This window comes from Sodiomyces alcalophilus (assembly GCF_042370955.1).
Source record: "Sodiomyces alcalophilus JCM 7366 unplaced genomic scaffold ACRALscaffold_2, whole genome shotgun sequence".
Classification (NCBI taxonomy): Eukaryota; Fungi; Ascomycota; class Sordariomycetes; order Glomerellales; family Plectosphaerellaceae; genus Sodiomyces; species Sodiomyces alcalophilus.
Genome location: NW_027263533.1, coordinates 5139862 through 5160715, shown reverse-complemented (window position 1 = coordinate 5160715; position 20854 = coordinate 5139862). Strand labels below are relative to the sequence as shown.

General features: G+C 56.2%; 11 protein-coding genes and 1 non-coding gene across 12 annotated transcripts; 5 read left to right on the top strand and 7 right to left on the bottom strand.

Annotated features, from left to right (window-relative positions):
- Nucleotides 1-15: 15 nt before the first annotated feature.
- ACRALDRAFT_208018 (uncharacterized protein) lies at nucleotides 16-907 on the bottom strand (the record flags this gene model as incomplete). Its single annotated transcript, XM_071022377.1, has 7 exons — nucleotides 16-86; nucleotides 128-242; nucleotides 274-303; nucleotides 343-363; nucleotides 474-615; nucleotides 715-812; nucleotides 878-907. The coding sequence occupies 7 exons, from the start codon at nucleotides 905-907 to the stop codon at nucleotides 16-18; spliced, it is 507 nt and encodes a 168-aa protein (XP_070877929.1).
- Nucleotides 908-962: 55 nt separating this feature from the next.
- On the bottom strand, nucleotides 963-1036 carry ACRALDRAFT_t77. The gene has a single exon. It is a non-coding gene; the product is annotated as a tRNA-Ile (tRNA).
- Nucleotides 1037-2405: 1369 nt separating this feature from the next.
- ACRALDRAFT_2026335 (uncharacterized protein) lies at nucleotides 2406-2858 on the top strand (the record flags this gene model as incomplete). The annotated part of the gene is made up of 1 exon (XM_071020382.1): nucleotides 2406-2858. The coding sequence occupies one exon, from the start codon at nucleotides 2406-2408 to the stop codon at nucleotides 2856-2858; it is 453 nt and encodes a 150-aa protein (XP_070877928.1).
- Nucleotides 2859-3647: 789 nt separating this feature from the next.
- Nucleotides 3648-4805, top strand: ACRALDRAFT_1080541 (uncharacterized protein; the record flags this gene model as incomplete). Its single annotated transcript, XM_071019037.1, has 1 exon — nucleotides 3648-4805. One exon carries the CDS (start codon nucleotides 3648-3650, stop codon nucleotides 4803-4805), a length of 1158 nt encoding a protein of 385 aa, XP_070877927.1.
- A 112-nt stretch (nucleotides 4806-4917) lies between these two features.
- Nucleotides 4918-6729, bottom strand: ACRALDRAFT_1080540 (carbohydrate-binding module family 1 protein). The gene is made up of 3 exons (XM_071019036.1): nucleotides 6430-6729; nucleotides 6065-6369; nucleotides 4918-5990 (listed from the first exon to the last, which is right to left on the bottom strand). The coding sequence occupies exons 1-3, from the start codon at nucleotides 6679-6681 to the stop codon at nucleotides 5327-5329; spliced, it is 1221 nt and encodes a 406-aa protein (XP_070877926.1). The 5' UTR covers nucleotides 6682-6729; the 3' UTR covers nucleotides 4918-5326.
- A 1929-nt stretch (nucleotides 6730-8658) lies between these two features.
- Nucleotides 8659-9788, bottom strand: ACRALDRAFT_2058149 (uncharacterized protein). Its single transcript, XM_071021831.1, has one exon. It carries the CDS (start codon nucleotides 9574-9576, stop codon nucleotides 9061-9063), a length of 516 nt encoding a protein of 171 aa, XP_070877925.1. The 5' UTR covers nucleotides 9577-9788; the 3' UTR covers nucleotides 8659-9060.
- Nucleotides 9789-10276: 488 nt separating this feature from the next.
- On the bottom strand, nucleotides 10277-13165 carry ACRALDRAFT_2058148 (uncharacterized protein). The gene is made up of 3 exons (XM_071021830.1): nucleotides 12904-13165; nucleotides 12463-12798; nucleotides 10277-12394 (listed from the first exon to the last, which is right to left on the bottom strand). The coding sequence occupies exons 2-3, from the start codon at nucleotides 12624-12626 to the stop codon at nucleotides 10480-10482; spliced, it is 2079 nt and encodes a 692-aa protein (XP_070877924.1). The 5' UTR covers nucleotides 12627-12798; nucleotides 12904-13165; the 3' UTR covers nucleotides 10277-10479.
- A 970-nt stretch (nucleotides 13166-14135) lies between these two features.
- Nucleotides 14136-14447, top strand: ACRALDRAFT_2017788 (uncharacterized protein; the record flags this gene model as incomplete). The annotated part of the gene is made up of 2 exons (XM_071019904.1): nucleotides 14136-14326; nucleotides 14387-14447. 2 exons carry the CDS (start codon nucleotides 14136-14138, stop codon nucleotides 14445-14447), a joined length of 252 nt encoding a protein of 83 aa, XP_070877923.1.
- Nucleotides 14448-14852: 405 nt separating this feature from the next.
- Nucleotides 14853-15293, bottom strand: ACRALDRAFT_2026331 (uncharacterized protein; the record flags this gene model as incomplete). Its single annotated transcript, XM_071020381.1, has 1 exon — nucleotides 14853-15293. One exon carries the CDS (start codon nucleotides 15291-15293, stop codon nucleotides 14853-14855), a length of 441 nt encoding a protein of 146 aa, XP_070877922.1.
- Nucleotides 15238-15864, top strand: ACRALDRAFT_1062013 (uncharacterized protein; the record flags this gene model as incomplete). Its single annotated transcript, XM_071016518.1, has 2 exons — nucleotides 15238-15418; nucleotides 15592-15864. A coding segment is annotated over exon 2 (160 nt), but the record flags the coding sequence as incomplete, so codon positions are not given.
- A 26-nt stretch (nucleotides 15865-15890) lies between these two features.
- Nucleotides 15891-17458, bottom strand: ACRALDRAFT_1062012 (uncharacterized protein). Its single transcript, XM_071016517.1, has one exon. The coding sequence runs from the start codon at nucleotides 17190-17192 to the stop codon at nucleotides 16209-16211; it is 984 nt and encodes a 327-aa protein (XP_070877920.1). The 5' UTR covers nucleotides 17193-17458; the 3' UTR covers nucleotides 15891-16208.
- Nucleotides 17459-17995: 537 nt separating this feature from the next.
- On the top strand, nucleotides 17996-20721 carry ACRALDRAFT_1080537 (uncharacterized protein). The gene is made up of 3 exons (XM_071019035.1): nucleotides 17996-18684; nucleotides 18748-19835; nucleotides 19909-20721. Exons 1-3 carry the CDS (start codon nucleotides 18648-18650, stop codon nucleotides 20194-20196), a joined length of 1413 nt encoding a protein of 470 aa, XP_070877919.1. The 5' UTR covers nucleotides 17996-18647; the 3' UTR covers nucleotides 20197-20721.
- Nucleotides 20722-20854: the final 133 nt, after the last annotated feature.

Here is a 20854-nt window from a genome sequence, read left to right as displayed (position 1 = left end):
TTGCACGCCACAACGTCAGGGGTTCCAGTCATCTTGGTCCTGGCTGGGCCTTTCCTGGGGCTCGCGAATCATGTCGAGGCAATGTGCTGGAAACAGAATGGACGCCAAAGCATTATCCGAACCGAACGTTCGATTTCAAAGCGGGGGCTCTGCCGAGGAAGTTGGGGGTTCGGAGGGATGAGCTCCTTGGCCCCAGAGCCGTGTACTGACATGCATTGAACCAGCTGCAGTGAGAGGAGACGCTAGAGTTGAGAAGATTCCATGCAGTCTCACTGTCGTGTCGACGTCGACGAGAGACCAACGCTGAAAGATACACAAGAGGTAGCCATGCCATATGCTCACATGGCCTGTGCAAGTTGTGTTCTAGAGTTGGTCAAAGTCGGAGGGAAAGGGAAAGGAAAACGAAGTAAAAGAAAAAGGGAAAAAAAAAAAAAAAAAAAAAAAAAAGGAAAGGAAAACCCCCGTCTACGTACGAATCCCTGCCAACGGAACTGGCTCCGGGAAGAAACGTCGCCACGTTGGCTGATTGGCTGGGTCTTCTTCCAGCGGAGCAGATCGGTACCGAGGTACGGAGTGGGTCGGGAGGGGCCAATAACAGCTCCTGGATCTAGGTCTCTAACATGTCACGAATACAACGTACATGTCTAGTCAAGTCAAGGATCAGAGATGGGAACTAGACTCAACATGCCAAGTTCTTGATCACCTACAGGTTACATATGCTGTTTGCTGCGTCTCAAGATGATGTGTAAGAGAAGGAGTTTCTTGAATCGTATAAGGGAAATAACCTGGGTCTGCGATAATCCCTTGAGTGGCTGTAGCATCAGGCGGTGTATGTACATAGTACGTTATACGTCTCGTACGAAGTAAGGAGACGAACGAGCAGGGGGCGTGATTCTCGCTTATTCATAATCTTTTCATTAATAATTTTTTTTTCAAAAAAAGACAAAAAAGACAAAAAGAAATGGTCAGTATGAGGGTCGAACTCATGACCTTCGCATTATTAGTACGACGCTCTAACCAACTGAGCTAACCGACCGTTACTCCAACAACTCGGCGTGCAACTTAAGAAGGCATCTCGGCCCCGAACCTTTCCAGGACAACAACGAGAACAAAGCGTATGGGCCAATTCGGCACTGACAAGATAAAGTCGGCGGCTGGCATCGAGCGTTACCCTTGGGACTGGCGCCTTTGATGCCGCCGCTGCGGAATCCAAAGACTCGACATGCGTCCTGGAGAACGGAAATGAAGGCCTAGACTTCTAACTAATCGAGTGTGAAATGCATTATTTCTGACGAGCGTCGCTGTCGTGGCGATTCGTCTCTTAATGTTTGCAAGTCCAACATTCATCTATGCTTCGAAATATGTCGGCTCGGCATAGTCGTTAAGTTACGTCGGCCTTGGGACATGTAAGACCTGGGAAACGGACATATCAAGAATGGCCAAGTGGTGACACGGTGACACCGACGAGAAAACTGTGTCGATACCTGGCTCAGCATTGACAGCGGTCCCTAGTGAAGGCCCCTTTCATTCAAGATTACCCGAATCAGGTGAGATACAGAATGCTAGAAGCCTAAATGCTCATGATCTCATCCCCGGTTCCCATGGACTCATGGTCATGGGCAGTAGAATAACACAAAGGGAACATTGAACCCTCGAGATCTATGGTAAGATGATGATCAGACAGTAACGAAAAGTGAATACGTGCTTCCGCTACGGACGCCATTCTTTTCGCCCTTTGACGGCAGTCTGCAGTCCCAGATCATCGTTTAACCTCCTTGATATCGACGCTCCCGCAGCCCCTTTTCAGGTCACCACGCACAACCCCTGAGCTCCGCATAGACACACAGAATCGCCCAGTTGGCCTAGGGACAGAACATAACAGTATTGGAGAAAGATCAATGCTGAATGGTAATGATTATTCCTGTATTTCTTGAATGACATTTTGTTTAGGTTTGACCCGTTTGGGAGACTTGCCCAGTGAACGCGGACAGCCAGCGGCCCCTTCTCCCAAGTGCATGTGGCACGAAGCTACATGAGCTGGGAGTGTGAGATGTAGGCTCCGGTAGAACCACTGGAAGTTCCGTGACAAAGTCTATCATGGACAATGCACTTGTCTTTGCATGCAGGTATCTGTCTCGTTACGAGAAGACTGAGCGTGGTTACGCATGTTGAAACTCGTTGTTCGGCTGAACTATGTATGATGCTTTCGGTTGTCCTTGAAGATGAAGTATGAGAAGCACATCATGCTCGCTGTCTTGGATCATGGCCCTAGAACGAGCACCGACTCCTAATATAAAAGCAGTCGTCTGCTGGTTGTAGGTACCGCTTCTCGTCCATCAACGAAGCAACTGCAATACTGACCTCATCTCTAGGAACATCGCATGGCCATGGAGATCAATCCCACCATGTCTCCTGCTGGCGAAGCAGGCGACGGAGAGACAAGCGGTGGCCCGAGGCCCCAGTGTCCCGGAATCCGCTCTATATCAGAGAGCAACAGGGCTGCCGACTCGCAGGACGAGGGCCCCGACGAATCCGATTCCCAGAGTCCGCTGATCTCCGAGACAGCCGATGCACCCGACTACGAGTCATTCCCGCCTTTCGAATCACACGACGACCACTCGTTCATAATCGGATGTGGAGTTTGTCATGCCGTCCGAAGACAGTGCTCTGCTCATGCTGCATCGGTTCTCCGTAAGGTGCTCGAGAAGGATTCCCGCAAGAAGGACAAGAAGAAGAATAAGCAACCAGCTGACTCGATCGGTAGTAGGCAGGTCAGGCCCCGAGAGGAGGAGGATGAGGAGGGTTCAGGTTCCCAACGCAAATCCATCGCCGAGACTATTGGAGCGTGGTTTTCGTAAGCTTTCCACGCGCCGTCTCGGACCCGATCTCGGTCCGGGTCCCTGGCCAATACCCGTGACACTTGCATGTCATCGACGCTAGGTCGTTCGAAATTGGGGCCATGTCCAAGTGGATGGCCCACTGGGTGCGCTGCACACTGCGGCTGACGGGAGAAGCCGTCAACAATGAATAAAGATATTGGAGAATCAATTAGAACAAATTCGTCTATTTCTTGCAACTGTGATTCGCTTTCCCTTGATCATTGTCGTGACTGGGCATTTCATGCTCATGCGTTTGTGTTGTCTTGGTCAGCAAGACGTGCGTGCAGTGCAGACTGCAGTCAAGGGGCCCATAGCTGTAATGGCTGGCTGTATAGACGAATGCGGCCGTTATAACGACCTATAGGCTATCATGCAACTTGACGGAACGTTCCATGAGAGATCTTTTAAAACTCCCCACCCAGGTCCAACCTGTTACCGTGCTCCGACAGGTCGTCGTCGCATGGGCCCCTTCGGCTTCTTCCGTCGCCCCGTCCATCGTGAAAGGGGGCACACGCGACCAACGAGGGCGGAATCCGAAATGCGTGACGACCGTCAGCACGTTGGTGGCGCCAATTTTTCGTAAAGCCAGGCGTGTTTGTGATTTTCTTTCCGTTGTCTGCTCGAGAGACCACATCATGGCTTTGGACGCCTCTCTTGTTCGACAGTGAGTCTTTCTTCGTCCAGCCTAGCATTCTATCGTGTTGCGTCACCGGCGGATTAAGAATTAAGAGGGACGGGAAGGGGGGAAAGAAGAAAAGAAGGGGAAAAATGACCAAAACGGTCATCACCAACGTCTTCGTATTCGACGGGAAAAGGCTCAACCCACCCTGCTCGGTCATCATCGACGACGGCGTCATCGGAGAGAATGATCCGGCCAATTCATCCCTATCCGAGCTGGAAACCATCGATGGGACCGGTCATACCTTGCTCCCCGGCCTGATCGACTGCCACGTCCGCCTCGCCAAACCAGACGACCTCGACACCCTCGCCCGCCACGGCATCACCACGGCCATCGACATGGGCGCCATGCCCCACGACACCTTTCGGACCATTTCGGAAACTGCGCGCGACGAGAACAAAGCCACCACCTACCGCTCCTGCGGCATGCCGGCCATAAGCGCAACCTCGGACCTGGCGCGCTGCTTGGTGGCAGCAGAACGGACAAGCCAAGCCGATCTCATCGGCGACGACCAAGACGGCGAAGCAGCGGGCCAAGCGACAACCGTAGACCGGCACGTCAACGACCGCCTCGCCGAGGGCGCCCACCACATCACCGCCTACGCGGACGTCCCGGGGCTATCGCAGGAGCAACTCACCCGCCTAGCGACACTAGCGAGGGAGAAGGGCAAACCGAGCATAGCGCGCGCGACGCACTACGACGGTTACGTGCGCAGCCAGAGCGCCGGGTTCGACGTCCTCGCGCACGTCCCCGCCGACAGGACGCTCGGGTTCGACACGGCGCAGAAACTGGCGCGGCACGGCGGGGCGGCGACGCCGACGCTCAGCATGATGGGGCGGATGGAGGTGGTGAGCAAGCGGTTGCCGCGGCGCGGGGCGCGGACGTGCGACTACCGCCACGCGCGGGCGAGCGTGGGGGTCCTGCGCAAGGCCGGGGTCCCGATCCTGGCCGGGTCGGATTCGAACATGGCCGCCGCGCTGCGCCACCCGCACGGCGAGAGTTTGTGGTTGGAGCTCGAGTTGCTGGTTGATGCCGGGTTGACGCCCGTGGAGGCGCTGGGCGGCGCGACGGCGCTGGCGGCGAGGCATTTCGGGTTGTCTGATCGGGGGGAGGTTAGGCCTGGGTTGAGGGCCGACTTGGTCCTGGTCGAGGGGAACCCTTGCGAGAGGATTGAGCATGTTCGACGGGTGAGGAGGGTTTGGAGTCGTGGGAGTGAGGTTGATCTTTCTACTGGGAGGGTCAAGTGATGGAAAAGAAGGCGTCTCTATCGCCGAGTGATTGTTTGCTGGTTGGGATGGAGGCTGGGATATGGAAGACAGCATGGCGTTTCTTTTCTTTTCCTTTATGTTTGTTCTTTTATCCTTAGTGCTCTGTATTGCCCCTGATCGTTTCTCTTTCTTCTCTTCCGTTATCTAAGGTATGATTCTTCGAGTTACGGGATGGTAATAGACAGCCTGTCCAGGTCAGCATGCCGTTGTCATTGAATACAATGTATCAAGCGCGACAAGGCTTGCACGCAAATCACTCGACAGACCGACGAATCGGCCGATGCATGTGCTTATATGGCTTGAAATTGACTTGATTGGAGGGTGAAGATAGATATATACAAAATATCTCGACCTCCAACACATGTGCGATGCACTCTATCCTGTAAGTCGTGAAAGCACCCCGTCCAGCCCAGGCGCATCCTTTACTTGGACAGTCAGTCTAACCTAGAGTGCCCGAGATGATCTCACGAGACGGGAGATTGTACCCGCCAAGAAGCCCCTTACAGGCACTGCGAGTACCAGGGGTTCTGCTGTTGGCAAGTACCCTGCGAGCAGCAGGTCGGGCCGTTCCATCCCTGACCGCCGCACTGGCCCCACATGCCAGAGCAGTTGCCGCCGGAAGGAGGAGGGTTGGTAGGGGGAGGGTTGGTGGGAGGGGGGTTGGTGGGAGGAGGGCTGGTGGGAGGAGGCGAAGGGCCGCCGGTGGCAGCGGCGGCGAGGACGGAGGAGACGGAAGTCCATGCGGGCTTCTTGCCAAAGTTGCTGTCGTAAAGCATAGCGTCACCCTCGCCGGGGAAGGTGTGGGGGATCCAGCTGTACTTGTCGGTGAAGCCCCAGACGGTGAAGCCGATGCAGCCGTCGACGTCGAGGCACGAGCCGACCACGTTGGCGTAGTCGTTACCCTGGGTGACGAGGGCCTGCTGGTTGGGGGGCAGACTAGCGTGGCGGATGTCGACCTCGGTGTAGGCGACCTCGACGCCGAGGGCGGTGAAGCGGCGGAGGGTGTTGGCGAGGGCCTGGCGGCTCGGGGTCGAGCCGACGATCAGGTGGCCCTGGAAACCGACGCCGTCAATGGGCGCACCGGCGCGCTGGATGATCTTGACCATCTCGACGGTGATGTCGGTCTTGGCGTTGTTGTACTCGAGGTTGTAGTCGTTGTAGTACCTGTGGACATGTGAGCGGGCCAAGTTGACCGTTGAAGGAGGTGGTCCAGGGGGCGAGTGACTTGGGAGACTTACAGCTTGGTGCTGGGGTCCGCCTGGCGGGCGGCGAAGAAGGAGATGGGGAGGAAGTCGGTCCCGAGGACGCGGTAGAAGACGCTGTTGCGCCAGTTGCCGTTGTCGTCGGCCGCCTCGTTGACAACGTCCCAGTGGTAGCACTGGCCCTGGTAGTGGCGCAGGACGGTGGCAATGTGCGTCTCGATGACGGCGGTCAGGGTCTGGCGGTTCCAGTTGCCATCACGGACCCAGCCGGGCAGCTGCGAGTGCCAGGTGAGGGTGTGGCAGCGGAGGAGCTGGTTGTTCTGCCTGGCGATGTTGGCGACCTGGGAGGGTTAGCTGGGCCGGCCGCGAAGATGTTCGTCATGATCTTTCCTGTCACTCACAATATCGCCCTGGCCCCAGTTAAAGTTGCCCTGCTGGGGCTGGAGGCTGTCCCACTTCTGACCGTTCTCGGGGACGACCTGGTCGAACTCGTCGAGGTTCCGGAGGATGTTCATGTAGGTCTGGTCATTGGTGTTGCCTTCGCCAATGCACGTACCAAAGTACTCGAGGCCGGCCTCGCGGGCGAGCTTGGCCAGCTGGCCATTGACGGCCTGGGAGCCGAGAAGAACGGCAAGGATAGCCTTGACGTACATTGTTGCGGTGACTTGTGAGGGAAACACGGCGTAGCAGTGCAGCAACAATCTCAACTCTCTGGGACTCTGGAGGCGGGTGCTTCGGGGTTGAAATAGAAAACTTGCACGACAGCCTCACCTTCACGTCCTCCGGAGGACAAGGACCAGGGCCACACTGGGATTGGCGCGGCAATCCATCATGCGGTGGGTAAATGGCCTTGGCCCCGTCCATTCCCTCGGAGGCCATACTCCGTTATTTTCCTGGATAGGGCCAGGGGTTTCACTTCAACCGTGCGCCTGGGGAGTTGAACCCCGTTCTCGAATGAGACCAGAAGGATGCATGTGGACTTGACGGCTAAACGTCGACATCCGGAGAGACGACAGAAACCGGCAGATGTTGCGAGTAGCCAAGCTGCGAGCTCCGGGGAGACGACCCTGAGCTCACGGGATGTGTATTTTCGCCCCTTATTACTGGCTAAATCAACAGCAGCGGGACTTTTGGTTCCCCTCTTATCGATGCGACCCTGACTGACAGACTTTACAGGCCGTAAGAGGACCATCGGGCTGTGATATCGTGATTTCTCTGCCGCTAAGTCACCAAGCTTCCCCGTCGATCCGGTCCATCTGCCGAACAATACCATGGAGGATCAACTCCCAATCTGTCGCGACCGGGTGAGTCCGATTCAGATACAGCGTAGTTGTACATTTGCTATTATAGCCGCTGTACAATGCATGGGCCTACCAATCATCATGGCCCCTTTCGTTGCGTGCTCCCGATTAGGAGGTTGAGGAACGTCGCATTCCATATCCCCAACCAGCACACGGATCGCGCATCCTGTCCGTATAGGTATTAGGCTCTGGGCGCCAGGGCATTCCATGCCTTCCATCATGGCACACTAGCCACATTGGGAGTTTTAGGAGTCGATCCAACGGCAGAGCGGCAGTTGTCGACTGCTCAAGCCGAGGTCAGCTGAAGCAGAGCTCTCCTTTCGTCTTTCGCTCTCCAGGTGGTCGTTGTAGTGTATATTGATACCATTGATGATACGCCGCAGTACGAGATATGCTGTCCTTTGGCGTCCCTTTGACTAACGACATTCAACACATTGCCGCACTGCCTCGTTGACTCTGCAGCCCTCCCTCTTCTCTAGGCTAAGTTAGTTACTATCGCCATGCAGACCCCGCGGCCCCGGAGACTGTGCTGCGTGCATGCCATTACCCCAGGCCCAGAATAACCCGGTTATATCTTCGAGCCGTGTCCCCACCCCTTCGGCGACCACATTGACCTGGCTCTGGGGGCAACAAGCATTCTTGGCTCCTGCACCGACATGGCATTGTTGTCCGCAGAGTACTCTTGTCCGCACATGCATCATATTGGTAGTAGTTGGCTGAAACATCTCGGGCGAATCGAACCTCACCGCTAATATGGAGTAGTATTGATCGGTACTGATTCCTGCCATACCGAGCAGTCTCCGCCTCGGGCTCCCTTTGCGCTTGTAGTGGCGATAGTGACATTATGGAAGTAGTCTGCCAACTCATGACTGTCCTTCTACTCTGTTACGTACGTCCCCTTGATTATACGGCTATATAGATTCTCTCTGCCACTCTGTGCCGGGACTCGCGACGAGATGTAAAGCCTGTAATGACGTATGGCTGTAGAGCAGAGAAAGGCAATGCCAGGAGGACTTTTGGCTGATCCGTGTCTATGTACCTCTGCTGTCTATCTGTTTGGTTACTTCACCTGGTCACTCACGTGCTAGCACAGGTTAACCCGATCCGACGCTGACCGACGCTGACCGACGCTCCAACCGCCGGATGCCCGGACACGGCCCGGACCTTGACCCGGGTCGGCCCCACCCATGTTCCCTAGTCGGGGATTGTTTACTTTCTCACCGGCAACGCTAGAAGCTAGCTAACGGATCTCTAGTCATTGTCCTACGAAGCCTGCCGGCCAGTGACTTGGAGTTTTACAGGGAATAACTTTGCTTTCATGTTTTTACGGATTTTAACTTGCACCACGTGCACATAAGCTCTGTTCTCGGCGATGACCTTCTACTCCAAGTCTTATCCAAATCCTAGTTAACTCTGAGAGTTACAGCGAGGCCACGGTTCTCGTCTTATAGTTGAGGGGTGAATCGTCCAGGCTTAGGAATCCCTGAATATCTCCAGCCCGTATTCCTCGACAAGTTCAGCCTGTTCCTGCCATTTCATAAGAGTCCAGACAGCCCAGTAGTCCAGGCACGTTCGAGGCGCATTCCATTCTCGTTCACTTTGTCCTTTACACATCTCGCTCTCTATTTTAATATTCCCAGCCCGTGCCCCTTCTCATGAATTCGTAACCCAAATATATGCCGCTTTTCCAGCCCATGCCACTGCCACAATCCGACAGTTCCCGACCTTAAATCATACCAACCCCATGATCCCACAGAATAGCACAAGAAAATACAAACCAGGAAATCCCGGAATGATAGTCTCCCAAGTCGCAGCCCCACTACCCGCATGGTCGCCCGTCTCACCCGCCCCGGAGTCCCCATCGTGCAGGACTTGGATATCGTACGTCAGTCCAGACGGCTCACACGCGGACCCCTCGGCCATGTCCATGACGGGACTCCAGTGTCCTGCGGCACAGCGCTGCCACCCCGTCGTCAGGCAGTTCCATTGGCCTTCTTCGTCCGGGCAGGGCGCGCCTTCTGCGTGATGGCGGCGCGTGAGGTGGGTGCTTTGCTCGAGCCGGTGTTCGTGCTTTGACGAGGTGGATAGGGTGTCTGGTCTTGTCCGAACATGTTCGGGCTGTGGCGTCTGGGTTGCCAGGCAGAGTGGAAGGGAAAAGACAAGGATGAGGAAAAGGGGGAATGATCCGAGTCGTACTTTAGTCGGTGGTGCCATTCTAGTTGTCTGCATGTGGCCATGAGGCACCATAGCAGTAGGGACGATATATCGTGATCTGGGACTCTGATGCCTTGCCGTCCAGGATCTCGACGGTTGACCGAGGGTTACCGAAAGTCCAGCCGTTACGTCGTATTATCAGCCTTTGGATATACGATATCCTTTGATCTAATCAATCGTGGCTGCTGGTGGCCGAGGAAGCAGTAAGTCCTCGACGAAGCCGAAGAACAAAAGGCCAAGTCTCCTCGAAGAACGAAAGATGAATACTCTAGAAGAAATCACGCAGTAAAAGCACGCCGAAGAACAAGGGAGTGGGTCAGTGAAATAGTGGACAATGTTAGCAAATCGCACGCACCGAGTCAGGGACACGTCTGGACGACCATGCCGCATTCCACTCTTGTCATCTCACCCAACTCGCACGAAGAGATGCTGCAGTAAAGTCCAGGTCAAACGTAGGGCGAAGAAAAGGTTGACGTCTGCTGATGCCCAACCACAGCCAAACCCACCAGCGCAGGTCTAGGACGTGGACAGCCACCATTGGGCACTGCGCAACGTGCCACTTACACCGACCGCATCGCCTGGGAAATGCCCGACCGCCCGTCGGAACGCACCTGAGAACCAGCCATCTTTGCATGCTTTTCAGGACTGCTTCTCGTGAATGCAGGAACAGGAACCCAGCTGGAAGAAAGAGAATGCATATCCGACCAGCCCAAGTCAGCCAGAATATAAAACATATCAAAAAGCCAATCAAATTGGTATCAAACACAAATGCGCTAATCGCCTAGACTATAACACGCCGTAAATTCCCACATCACCGTCGCTCTTTTCCATGCGGTGCTCCCACATGCTTCCATGTTTTCAATGTTGGACACCCAATGACACAAAAGCCGGCTCAAAATCAAACACAACCACACTCCCTATACCGTGACGCAGCCATCACCCCGTAATCCGCCTCACCCACAGCGTGGTAGGCTCGTACTCGGCACTCCGGTCCATGCGCTTGTAAGCGCGGTGCAGCTTCAGGCCAATCTCGTACTCCTCGCGCTGCACATCCGCCAGCTCGTCCTTGAAGGCCTCGACCTTGCGCTTCTCCAGCTCGCGCTTGCGCAGCACCTCGTCGCTGGCCAGCAGGTTGTCGGTCGGCATCATCTCCGTCATCTGCTTGATGGCCACGTTGATGTTGATGCGCCGGTTCCCGAGCGCCTGCAGCCGCGCGTTGAGGTGCGCCACGCGGTCGTTGACGGAGAGCAGTTCCGGCGGCGCGGGGGGCAGGGCCTTGCTTAGGGAGAGCCGCGACTGGCGGCGGTCGCCGTCGGTGGCGGGGGGTGTGGCGGTTGGGGTGACAGTGACGGTGACGGTGGGAGGCGGGGAGGGAGAAGAGGAGGAGGAGGTTGTCGTCGTGGTTGCCTTTTTCCCGCTGGGACGACCGGTGGTGAAGGGCGACCCCATGGTGATGACGACGGGGGCATCGTTCGCCCCAGAAGCCAGATGGCCGTCGCCGGACGGAACGGGTCGTTTGCGGTCCATGACGGATTCGACGACCTGGACCGGCATGGGCGGGAGGTCCGAGTCGATCGAGTCGCGGGGCGAGCCGGTGTTGGTGGAGGTGGCGTAGGTGGTGTAGCTGAACCGCGACGCCGGTTGCGCCCAGGTGTCGGGCTCGTGGTCGGGTTCGTGATGGCGTTCGCGGTCGGCGGCGGGGGGTGAAGGGTGGACGGAGTAGACGCTGGACGAGACGGATTCTTGCGGGGCGTGGCGGTGCTGGGATGAAATAGCGGAAGAGTTGGGCGGGGGAGGTTTCCTGCGGAGGGCCTTGTCGTTGCTTCCGGCGCGTGACTGTGGGCTGGCAGGGTCAACCACCATGGTGGGATGAACCGGCGGTTGGTCAAGTCCGTTACCCGATGCGTGAGGGGTCGAGGTGGTGGAGGAGGTAGGTGTGGATGAGGGGAGTTGTTTGCGATTGCGATGCCGCAGCATCTCGGGGATCATGGTCCGGATGGTTTGCGTTGGCGCCGTTGTGGCCATGGACGTTTCAGAATCCGAGGGGCTGGCGGGTGACAACGGGGTTGAGGTTCTGTCCAATGGGGAGTGTGATGATCGATTAGGGGTTGGTGTGGTGGTGGTGGTGGTGGTGGTCGCAGTGGCTGGCCACGCCTTGGCCTTTGTGGCGGCAGCGGTGCGCTTGCTACTCTTACGGGGGATGCTCAGAGGCGCCACTACAGGGTTGTCTCGGACAGGTTCGACGATGGCGGTGCGCCCGCTGGCACCACGCCATCCCGGACGGTTTTCGATGGACGACAGCGGTGACGTTCCTGTGGAAGCAGGAGAACGAGGAGCGGGCGAACGAGGAGCGGGAGAACGAGATGCAGCAGCACCAGGGCGGACAGTAGTGTCTCGGATGCGATCACTAAATACGCGCGGGCGTTGCTGCTGGTGTTTCGGGGGCGTATGATGTGACAGTTCGCTAGGGTGCCCCAGGTCCAGGCCCGCACGCCCGGGAGACTCCGAGTTGGAGTCGCCCGTCTCGCTTGGCCGACGGGTCTTGGTGGTGTCCTGATTTCTACGACGTTCGCGACGCAACAATGGGATGTTGCTGCGTTGGCGCGGCGGTGTAGCCTGGTCGGGTCTCTGGGGTTTCGGCGTGCGCGACGCTTTTTGGTGCTCGTCGCTGTCTAACGCTCGTTCCCGTTGCCGTTCCTGAAGCATGGCCCGGTATCGTTTCTCTCGCTGCTCTACATCCTGTCGCTCCTGGGCTTCCATGTATAGCCGATAGTGTCTCTGGGCGATGTCCAGCTGGGAAATGTCGGGCGTCTCGTCGATCGGTGAGATATCGTCCTCGTCAAACGATTGCCTAACAGGAATGAGTCAATGGTGCACTGGCTCGAGGGAAAGAAACAAGGTAAAAAGGTTAGAACATACCCGTCACCAGGACTAAGCTCCGGCGAGCTAGGAGGCGAAACGCCGTCGGCGTTGACCATGGAGACCGAGACAGCGCCATAGGTGTTCATGTGTGGTTCTCCGGGTCCAGCACCCCGCGGCGCGTAGACCGTCGGGGTTGGACGCCAAATGCCAGCCGGGCTCATGCGGGTGGTGGTGTGGGCTTGACGGCCGTCGGCGGAACTAAGATTGATAAACTTGGTGAAGGTCGGGTGTAGATGTTGCGGCAATCGATGTCGGGATGGCTTCTTTTTTGGCCGTTTGGGAGGAGGAATGGACGACAAAGTGGCATCTAAAGGCGAGGCGTTTCTATCGTCGCTGTTGGGATCGGTTGGAAATGTTAGCCCTCTCTGCCCTGTTTCCAGCCCATCCGTCTCTCTCGTCTTTCGTCGGAGGAAACAGAAGATGAAGGGACCAACTCACTCGTAGCCCGGATAGTAAAGGTGTCGATCTTGCTGCTGCTGCTGATTCTCGTTCTCCTCGTCGTACACACGATGGGCGACGCCACCGCGGATCTCGTACTTGCGCGTCGTTGTGGCCTCGTCGTCGACGTGCGCGGCGATAAAGTCGTCGGAAACCGAGTCACCAGCAGTGATGGTGGTCGTGATGGTGGCTTTCAGATCGATATCGGACCCCTTGGGGCGCAGCGGAAGAGCGACGTGGGTCTCGTCGGTTGCGATGTCTGTGTGGACTTGGACGAGTCCGAGAGGAAGCAGCGGGGTGGTGTTGTGAGGATTGTAGGCGTCGTTGCCTCGAGGGCTTCGCCCACGCCGGTACGAATATGCCATTTATCTAGACTGTAGCGCGTAAGTACCTTTCCTCTTAGTGCCGGGCCGGTCAGTGTACCTGAGACGAGCATGTACTTTCTGACCAGTCGAAACGCTGTGGAAAGTGAGGTACCAAGTACCTCTTCTGCCCCAGATCAAAGCAATCGGATCCCCACTATACTTCTGAGTACCTACCCCTGACGTTCGGTGCGGGTCAAGGTCACAGCGCGCGGGCCCTATGTAGGTAGCCAGGGCAGTCTATGCTTTCCCCCGAGTCACCACCCCTTAGCGCTCCCACTCAGTGCCCAATGCCCTATCACTTCAGGGGAAGCAATAAAGCTGACGCCGGTACGACGTACTTTTCGCCAAACGTCGGAGGGAGCCCCTGAAAGAGTGGTAAAACTTGGACGAAGGAACAAGTGGATTTCGTCTGTCCTTGTGCATCTCAAGTCAGATCCACCGTTTGGCTGGCTCGACCGATTGGTCGTCGGTCCTCGAATCGTCGTCTCCGAATGGTGATAATCAAGGGGATCTGGCGGTGGCAGCCGGAAAGTAGAACTGCAGTCTTGCTAAGTATGGGAGGGAAAAAGAAATCAAGAAATACAAAAGAAATTGAAGATCAAAAGGAAAGGAACGAAAGAAAAGAAACCACCACTGCCTCTAAGTGTGCCCAAGAGCAGCCGTGTCAAGCCATTTCAGGGGAGCAGGGTTTATTAGCTTCACCGTCTGGTCCTGTTCCTGTTGGCTGGCGGCAGTGGGTGGACTCGCCAAATTAAAAAGACGACAAACAAGACAAACAAGACGAGACAGGTCGCCGAAGATCAAAGAAGATGAGATAGAGGGAGAGGTGCATCCGTACAATACTTAGTATTCTTACCTGTACGTTGTATGCATCTCATCTTCAACAGGCGGTCTGTGGGACGTCCATGGACTGGCTCTGTAGTAGACCAAGCAAGAGGCCCGGAATTACGTGATGCCTCAGGGGCATCTTCCGGCGAATGGGCCGTCGGGAGGGAATTCAATTGCCTTTACTTCGTACACTACCTAGGTATGGACACGACACCCATGGACAATTCATTGTGCTCTTCCAGCCAAGGACGATAAAGCTTACGTATAGATGCATCTCTCAACCATTCCAGGCTTGTTGTATATGTACGTTGTACATACGAAGTACGTTGTCTAGGAAAGTTGGCGACTTGAAATGAGTGGAAATTGCCGGGCATCCCGTCGTTTCACTCAAATCGATTCAATGTTGGCAACATTGGCTCGTGCATTTCCTTGATCTGGCCTAATCACGCAACAACGCACTACCACCCAAATGAAAGAGCTACGATCCTCCGGCGATCCTCATTCTTTCCCTACCGTGCATGAGTGCATCCGCAATCGAGGGCAGAGGCAAGATGGGCGCAATGTAGCTCTATTTTTAGCCTCCGATCCGGGGTTGATGGTCCAGACGTTGAACTGTACAGCTGACTAATCAAGGAATTGAACATGTACATTGTACTCCAAAAATAGGCCTCCGCAGCTCCGGCACGAGCCGGCTGATCAACAAGGCCCTGCTCGGGTTGCCGGTATACAACGTACAGCACCGTACCGTTGTCTCCGTCAGACCATATCATCAACGCTACGTCGCGACTTGTCACCAACTTCCCACACCTCCAACCTCACCCCGCCGACCTTATCCTTCGATGGCCCCGCCACCACCGCCGCCTGACCATTCCCCTCCCCCTGATGCCGCCTCCGAAAGACGGCAAGGGGAGTGCCCCCCGCGGCCGCGGCGCCTATCCGTTTCCGCCGCTCCCTCTTCTCCATGCGTCGCCGGCTGACGCGGCTGGCGAGACACCCCAGAGCCACGAGCGCGGCGATGGTGCCGGCGAATATGATGATCGGGGCCGCTACCGAGACGGGTGTCTGCGGCGGCATCGGGATGACGGTGAGGGTGGTGGTGACGTTGTTGTTGCCGTCGCCCTTGAGGTTTTCGTGGGGCAGAGTCAGGTCGGGGAGGAAGCTGGGCCCGTCTGGCCCGGGGAGGATGGGAGCGGCCATTTGCCGGCGTTTTGCTGCGCGATTTGAAACGGAGCCGTGTTGAAAGGATGTGTCGACTTGGTGGTGGAACGTCGACTAAATGAAGCCTGGCGATATCGGGCAGAGCTTGCCAGTGACAAATTCAGGTAAGATTGCCCTGTCCTTCGGGGGCGATGAGGCGTTTTACTTTTTGCACCTCAAGACACCAGTTTGTCTGCTCGGTGATCTTGCAATGCTTTATATCTTTCTGGCAGAGAGGACCAGCGTCGGGCGGTGTACCCTTTCCACTGACCCTGAACCACTTCTCTGGCTGTTGGAGACGAAGAAAAAAACTCATCACTTATACCGGCCATGCCGATGAAATCATCAATTTCGAGAAAAGAACAGTATTGTTTGACGCGCCGAAATGAGTAGCAATGAACAAAGACTCATCAGTTGAGTTGTATGTTGGTAAAGACGCACGACCCGACTCCCGGCTGTCGGAGGTAGATGAGTCTGAGACGGGCGGCGCTGGGAGAAGGACTTTGAAGTCTGTGCCGGTTTCGTTTCTTTGTGGGCATGCGACAGGTCTGCTGAAATTGAAACGTTGCGTATAATAACAATAAGAAAAATGAGCTGCGAATGGGAGACATGTGAAGAGACTTTTTCATCTATATGGGCTGTCATATACTATGGCCGTACGCCTCCTCGTGACAGCAGTTTCTGTTCTGGTCACCTATCGATCCACGTAGCTTCTCATGTTCTGTAATGCATAACCATATCGTTTGAAATTGTTGGCCCGACTTTACACCTTGCGGTCTGCAAGGACAAATAGAAAAGAAAAGAAAAAGAAAATCCAATTGCGCCGCGCTGTCAAATCAAGTCTGATGTCCCGTATATATAATGATCATGGCCCCCTTTGTACGCGTTTCACTTCCACAACCTTCGCCCCTATTCTCATTTGAAATAGCGATTGTTGGTGCCGTTCCAAGAAGGATACTTGGAGCTGTACCACAGCCCGTTGTCGAAGCTCTGGGTAGACGAGGGCTCAGAAATCGGAGGGTCGGTGATGCTCGACACGGTGATGAAGGTCGTCGGAAAGTGGGGGAAGCTCGTGGGTATAGCAGACAGTGAAGTACCGCTGGATGCGATGGACGAGACCTCCGATGGTCGGTAGCTGGGTTCCAATGAGGCAGAAGTCGACGGAGAAGGCTCGGGGGCCCATTCGGCGGGCGCAGATATGGAAACGGTAGTCTCGGGCTCCGCGCTCGAGGGAAGTGGTGGAATGGGAAGAACGGGTGGAGGCTGCGACGAAGATACGGCCGGTTCGGTGGAGCGGTTCGGATCAACAGAGCTTGTTTCAGGAGGATCCTCTGGAGGTGCAGACGCAGAGGGTGTCGGGTCGAGGGGTGGAGATGACGACGACGACGCCGGATATTCCGACCTGGAAGGCACCGCTGATGAGAGAGATGGCGTCGTTGGAGCGGAGGTGGGAGAGGAGACGCCCTCGGAGGAACTGGGCGACGGAGGTGAGGAACGTATGGGCGACATTGTAGACGCACTGGTTGCGATGGTAGAAGAGAAAAAAGGGGACGACGGGCTCGACGTTGGATCATAGACGGTAACGGTCGTAGGCTCGCCGTCAATGGGCACGACAGGGATGCGTCTGCGCGTGGTGGTGGCGGAAGCGATGCTGCTGTCCATGTGCGACGGGCCGGACGTCGGAGCGGTCGACTTGGTGACAGTCACGGTAGGCGCATTGCAATCCGGGCCCGAGCACCCGCCATCGATGGGGACGACCGAGTATGCGGCTCGTGTGGTAGTCGTCGCCTTCCTTTGGTCGCGGCTGTCATCTCTCGCGAGGAGCAGGCCGCGGATCAGTGGGTGAGCTATCGCCTGTGCAGAGAGGGTCAGGACGAGCGGAGCCGACGAGAGGCGCATTTCGATAATCCGAGAGACGGCTCGACGAATCTGAGGACGGCTTAACGATCAAAGGGTCAGAAATCGGAATGGAGGACGGAGAGATCATGGCAGGGTGCAGCGTGGATCCGTCGCCTTGTCGATCATTGAGCGACTTGGAGAAGATTGGTGCAAGGCATGGATGCAATGCAGGGACCCGATGGGAGGGCCATGGTTAATATGTGTGTGGCCGAGGCTGGGTCGAATTGCGGATGGCTGGTGTGGGATTCGTGATGGAAATGTTGGTGGTTGGGATCTGCCGTAATAGGTGGCATGCGAAATTGGAAGCTGTCCTGAGTACGAAGTACTTCGTACACCAATATCGAGCAGCCCCACTTCACATGTACCGACGCTTTAGAATATTCGTACTCCCTTGGGTGGCTAGATAACATGACAAGTCCACCCAGAACAGCCTGAAAAGGCTCCGTTTTATATAGGCAACCTAAGAACACCGAATCTGCTGCATTAGAGAAACATCGTCCATGACTGATTTTCCAAGTAAAGGGATGGATTGTAGGACGCGTTGTGACGCGTCAAGTGGATTACTACATTTAGTGTCGGGACATAACAGTCACGTGACTGTCAACGAAGTGGGTATCGAGCATCAGATGACGAATCACTAGCCGCCAATAGGATCGTGATGGGGAAAAACCGTGGTGGCTGAGCCTTCTTATTACGCCAAGCCGAAGCCCGGGCTCAGTGGCTTGATTGGCTCCCCTCCTTGCCCTCCCTCTTTGCCCCTCCATCCCATCGTCCTTCGCACCAGGCCCATTCCACCTACATACCACCTATTTTACGGATCCTACACTACACATGTACCAGCAGCAACGTCACATCCCACGCAACTCCAAACCGCGGGTGGCAATATCTCGGTGAAGCCATCAACACGTCCTACCAACACCAACCCCGACACGTCAGCTCAGTCTCGACAACCCTTGCCTACACGGTGGCAGTGACACCGACTAGCTGTTCAACTACCACTACGTACGTAGAAGCGCCTGATGCCCTCGGCAAAGCGACAGAGTGCAGTGACGCTGTTTTCGGTCCAAGTTGCAGCCATGACAAAAACCTGAACACCTCCCCGATCCATTCCCTGTAACGCATCTCGGCTTGAACCTGGACAGATATCGAGTCGACATTTCATTACTTGGTACGAATATATCAAGAACGCTGCGGCCCTGTATATCGGCCCCGGCAGCCTCTATTTTAGCCTCGCCACAGAATTGCGCCTTGGCTTCCACCCTAAATTCCAACTTGTCCGTCCCTTCGACTCCACAACGGAAACATAAAACCACCATACCACTCGACCAGGTGGCCTCTCCGTGCGACGTCTCCTTCATCTTACCCCGTCCATTTTCCTCTCGCTCCGCTCATTGCCCGTTCATCGCCAAAGTCTCTCTGCATACCCTTTCGCCCGGGCAGACAGACTCCTCCGCCATGTCCTATCCATACCCTAACCAGGGCTATGCGCCTAGTGCGTCCACCTCTCTATACCCTTCCCCTGAATGTCGAGTTTCGACCCGCTAACAGCCGTCAGACCAAGGCTATGGCCAACAACAATACCCGCCCCAAAGCTACGGACAGCAGCCTCCACCTCACAGCCCCTATCCCCCGCAACAAAGCCCATATCCTCCGCAAGGCTATCAACAAGGAGCCCCTCCTCCCTCCTCCCCGTACGGAGCACCGCCTCACGCCGCACCTCCTCACGGAGCTCCTCCACACGCTGCCCATGGCTACGGCCAGCCAAACCATGGCCCGCCGCCCGGTCCATATGGAGCCCCCCCTCCTGCTGCGCCGTATGGCCAACCCCAGGGCTACGGTCCACCGTCGCCAGCGCCTCCACCTTCGGGCCACTATGGTGCTCCTCCGCCCCAGCCATACCAACACCAACAACAGCAACAACAATACGGCGCGCCCCCGCCCGGCCCTCCCGTCCCGCCCACCCCGCCATCCATCGGCTACGGTCCCCCCCAGACCATCCCGTGGAACGCCGACCCCGACGCCTCAGCCGCGCGCGCCGCGATGAAAGGGCTCGGCACCAACGAAAAAGCGCTCATCCGGTGCCTCGCCACCAAGGACCCGCTGCAGATCGAAGCCATCAAGGCGTCGTTTGAGCGGCAGTTCCGGCGCAACCTCGAGGCGGACGTCAAGTCGGAGACGAGCGGGTGGTTCCGCGAGGGCCTCGTCTCGGTGGTCCGCGGGCCCCTGTGGACCGACGTGCAGAACCTGCGGGCGGCGCTCGACGGGCCCGGCACCAAGGAGGTGGTGCTCAACGACGTGCTGCTGGGCCGGTCCAACGCCGACCTGCGCGCCATCAGGCAGGCCTACGGCACGGCGTTCCGCCGCAGCCTCGACGACGACGTCCGCGGCGACCTGAGCATGAAGACCAAGCGCCACTTTGACATGGTCCTGAGCGCCACGCGGGCCGAGGACGCGGCGCCGGTCGTCCCGGCCCAGGTCGACCAGGACGTCATGGACCTGTACCGCGCGACCGAGGGGAAGCTGGGCACCGACGAGATGATTGTGTGCAGCATCCTCACCTCGCGCAACGACAACCAGATCCGCGCCATTGCCCATGCCTATGAGCAAAAGTTTCGGAAGTCTTTGGAGCAGGTCATTAAATCGGTATGTCTTTATCCCGTCCCTTGCCTTTTAGGCCGAGGGGGTGGGGGGTTAACTGTACTAACGAACGGACCAGGAATTCTCTGGCCACATGGAGGATGCGCTCCTGTTCCAGCTCCGCCACGGCATGGACAAGTACATGCACGCGGCCAAGCTGCTCGAAGACGCCATGAAAGGATTGGGGACCAAGGACCACCTGCTCGTCAGCCGCGTCGTCCGCTTCCACTGGGACAAAAACTTTTTATCAAATGTCCTGGGTGCGTACCAGCAAAGGTACGGCAAGACGTTGGCGAAGCGCATCTATGGCGAAACGAGCGGCGACTATCGGCTGCTGATGTTGGCCTGTATCGGGGAGCGCATTTAATGGGCGTCCGAGTCGAGGGGTTGTGCAGTTGAAGCTCTTCGCAACAGGTCCGACAATTCTGCGCTGCAGTTTCTCCTCGTAGTGTCAAGCCATCTGTCAAGCAGAGATTACAAGCTCAACTGAAAGACGGGCGGGGTATGCTGACTACGTCGCAAGCCCCGAGATGGCGACAGATGGGCTGACCAGGCCTTCAGGTGATGGCTTCATGCGGCTTAGAACGGTCGGGCCTGCATGAATAGCTTTGGGGTTGGCGTTCGGTATAACAAGGTCATAAGGTTAAAGAATTGGATACCTCGCGGGTATGGAAGGAAGGATTATAGCATCATTAATATTATGATTACTTGCGTTGAGCTGGGGCATCTGACCTCTTCAGGTAGATTGCCCTGCGCTTTATGAATCATCCTCATGATGATCCGAGTCGTCAAGAAGGTTAACTGCAATGAATCTTGTGACCATCACAAATCTCAAGAGCTCTTCTTCCAGCTATAACCAGCTGTCCCAAAATATAACCACCCTCGTTTGTTGCTCCTCTTCCCTCATCGCCTTTTTTTCCATCTCCGTCAAGAGTGTTCAGTTGACCTTTTTGGTCAGCGACCTTTTACGAGTACTCACCTTTTACACTCGATGTTTATGACTATCCGCTTTGGCTACAGCGCCT

What these genes read in the sequence shown, in the direction of transcription:
- ACRALDRAFT_1080540 (XM_071019036.1), bottom strand. Translation starts at nt 6,681, where the DNA reads ATGTACGTCAAGGCTATCCTTGCCGTTCTTCTCGGCTCCCAGGCCGTC. An exon ending in ACTGGGGCCAGGGCGATATT is followed by an intron (nt 6,370 to 6,429) that starts GTGAGTGACAGG and finishes TAACCCTCCCAG; the next exon opens with GTCGCCAACATCGCCAGGCA. An exon ending in GCGGACCCCAGCACCAAGCT is followed by an intron (nt 5,991 to 6,064) that starts GTAAGTCTCCCA and finishes ACATGTCCACAG; the next exon opens with GTACTACAACGACTACAACC.
- ACRALDRAFT_2058149 (XM_071021831.1), bottom strand. Translation starts at nt 9,576, where the DNA reads ATGGTGCCTCATGGCCACATGCAGACAACTAGAATGGCACCACCGACT.
- ACRALDRAFT_2058148 (XM_071021830.1), bottom strand. Translation starts at nt 12,626, where the DNA reads ATGAGCCCGGCTGGCATTTGGCGTCCAACCCCGACGGTCTACGCGCCG. An exon ending in GAGCTTAGTCCTGGTGACGG is followed by an intron (nt 12,395 to 12,462) that starts GTATGTTCTAAC and finishes CATTCCTGTTAG; the next exon opens with GCAATCGTTTGACGAGGACG.
- ACRALDRAFT_1062012 (XM_071016517.1), bottom strand. Translation starts at nt 17,192, where the DNA reads ATGCGCCTCTCGTCGGCTCCGCTCGTCCTGACCCTCTCTGCACAGGCG.
- ACRALDRAFT_1080537 (XM_071019035.1), top strand. Translation starts at nt 18,648, where the DNA reads ATGTCCTATCCATACCCTAACCAGGGCTATGCGCCTA. An exon ending in TAACCAGGGCTATGCGCCTA is followed by an intron (nt 18,685 to 18,747) that starts GTGCGTCCACCT and finishes AACAGCCGTCAG; the next exon opens with ACCAAGGCTATGGCCAACAA. An exon ending in TGGAGCAGGTCATTAAATCG is followed by an intron (nt 19,836 to 19,908) that starts GTATGTCTTTAT and finishes CGAACGGACCAG; the next exon opens with GAATTCTCTGGCCACATGGA.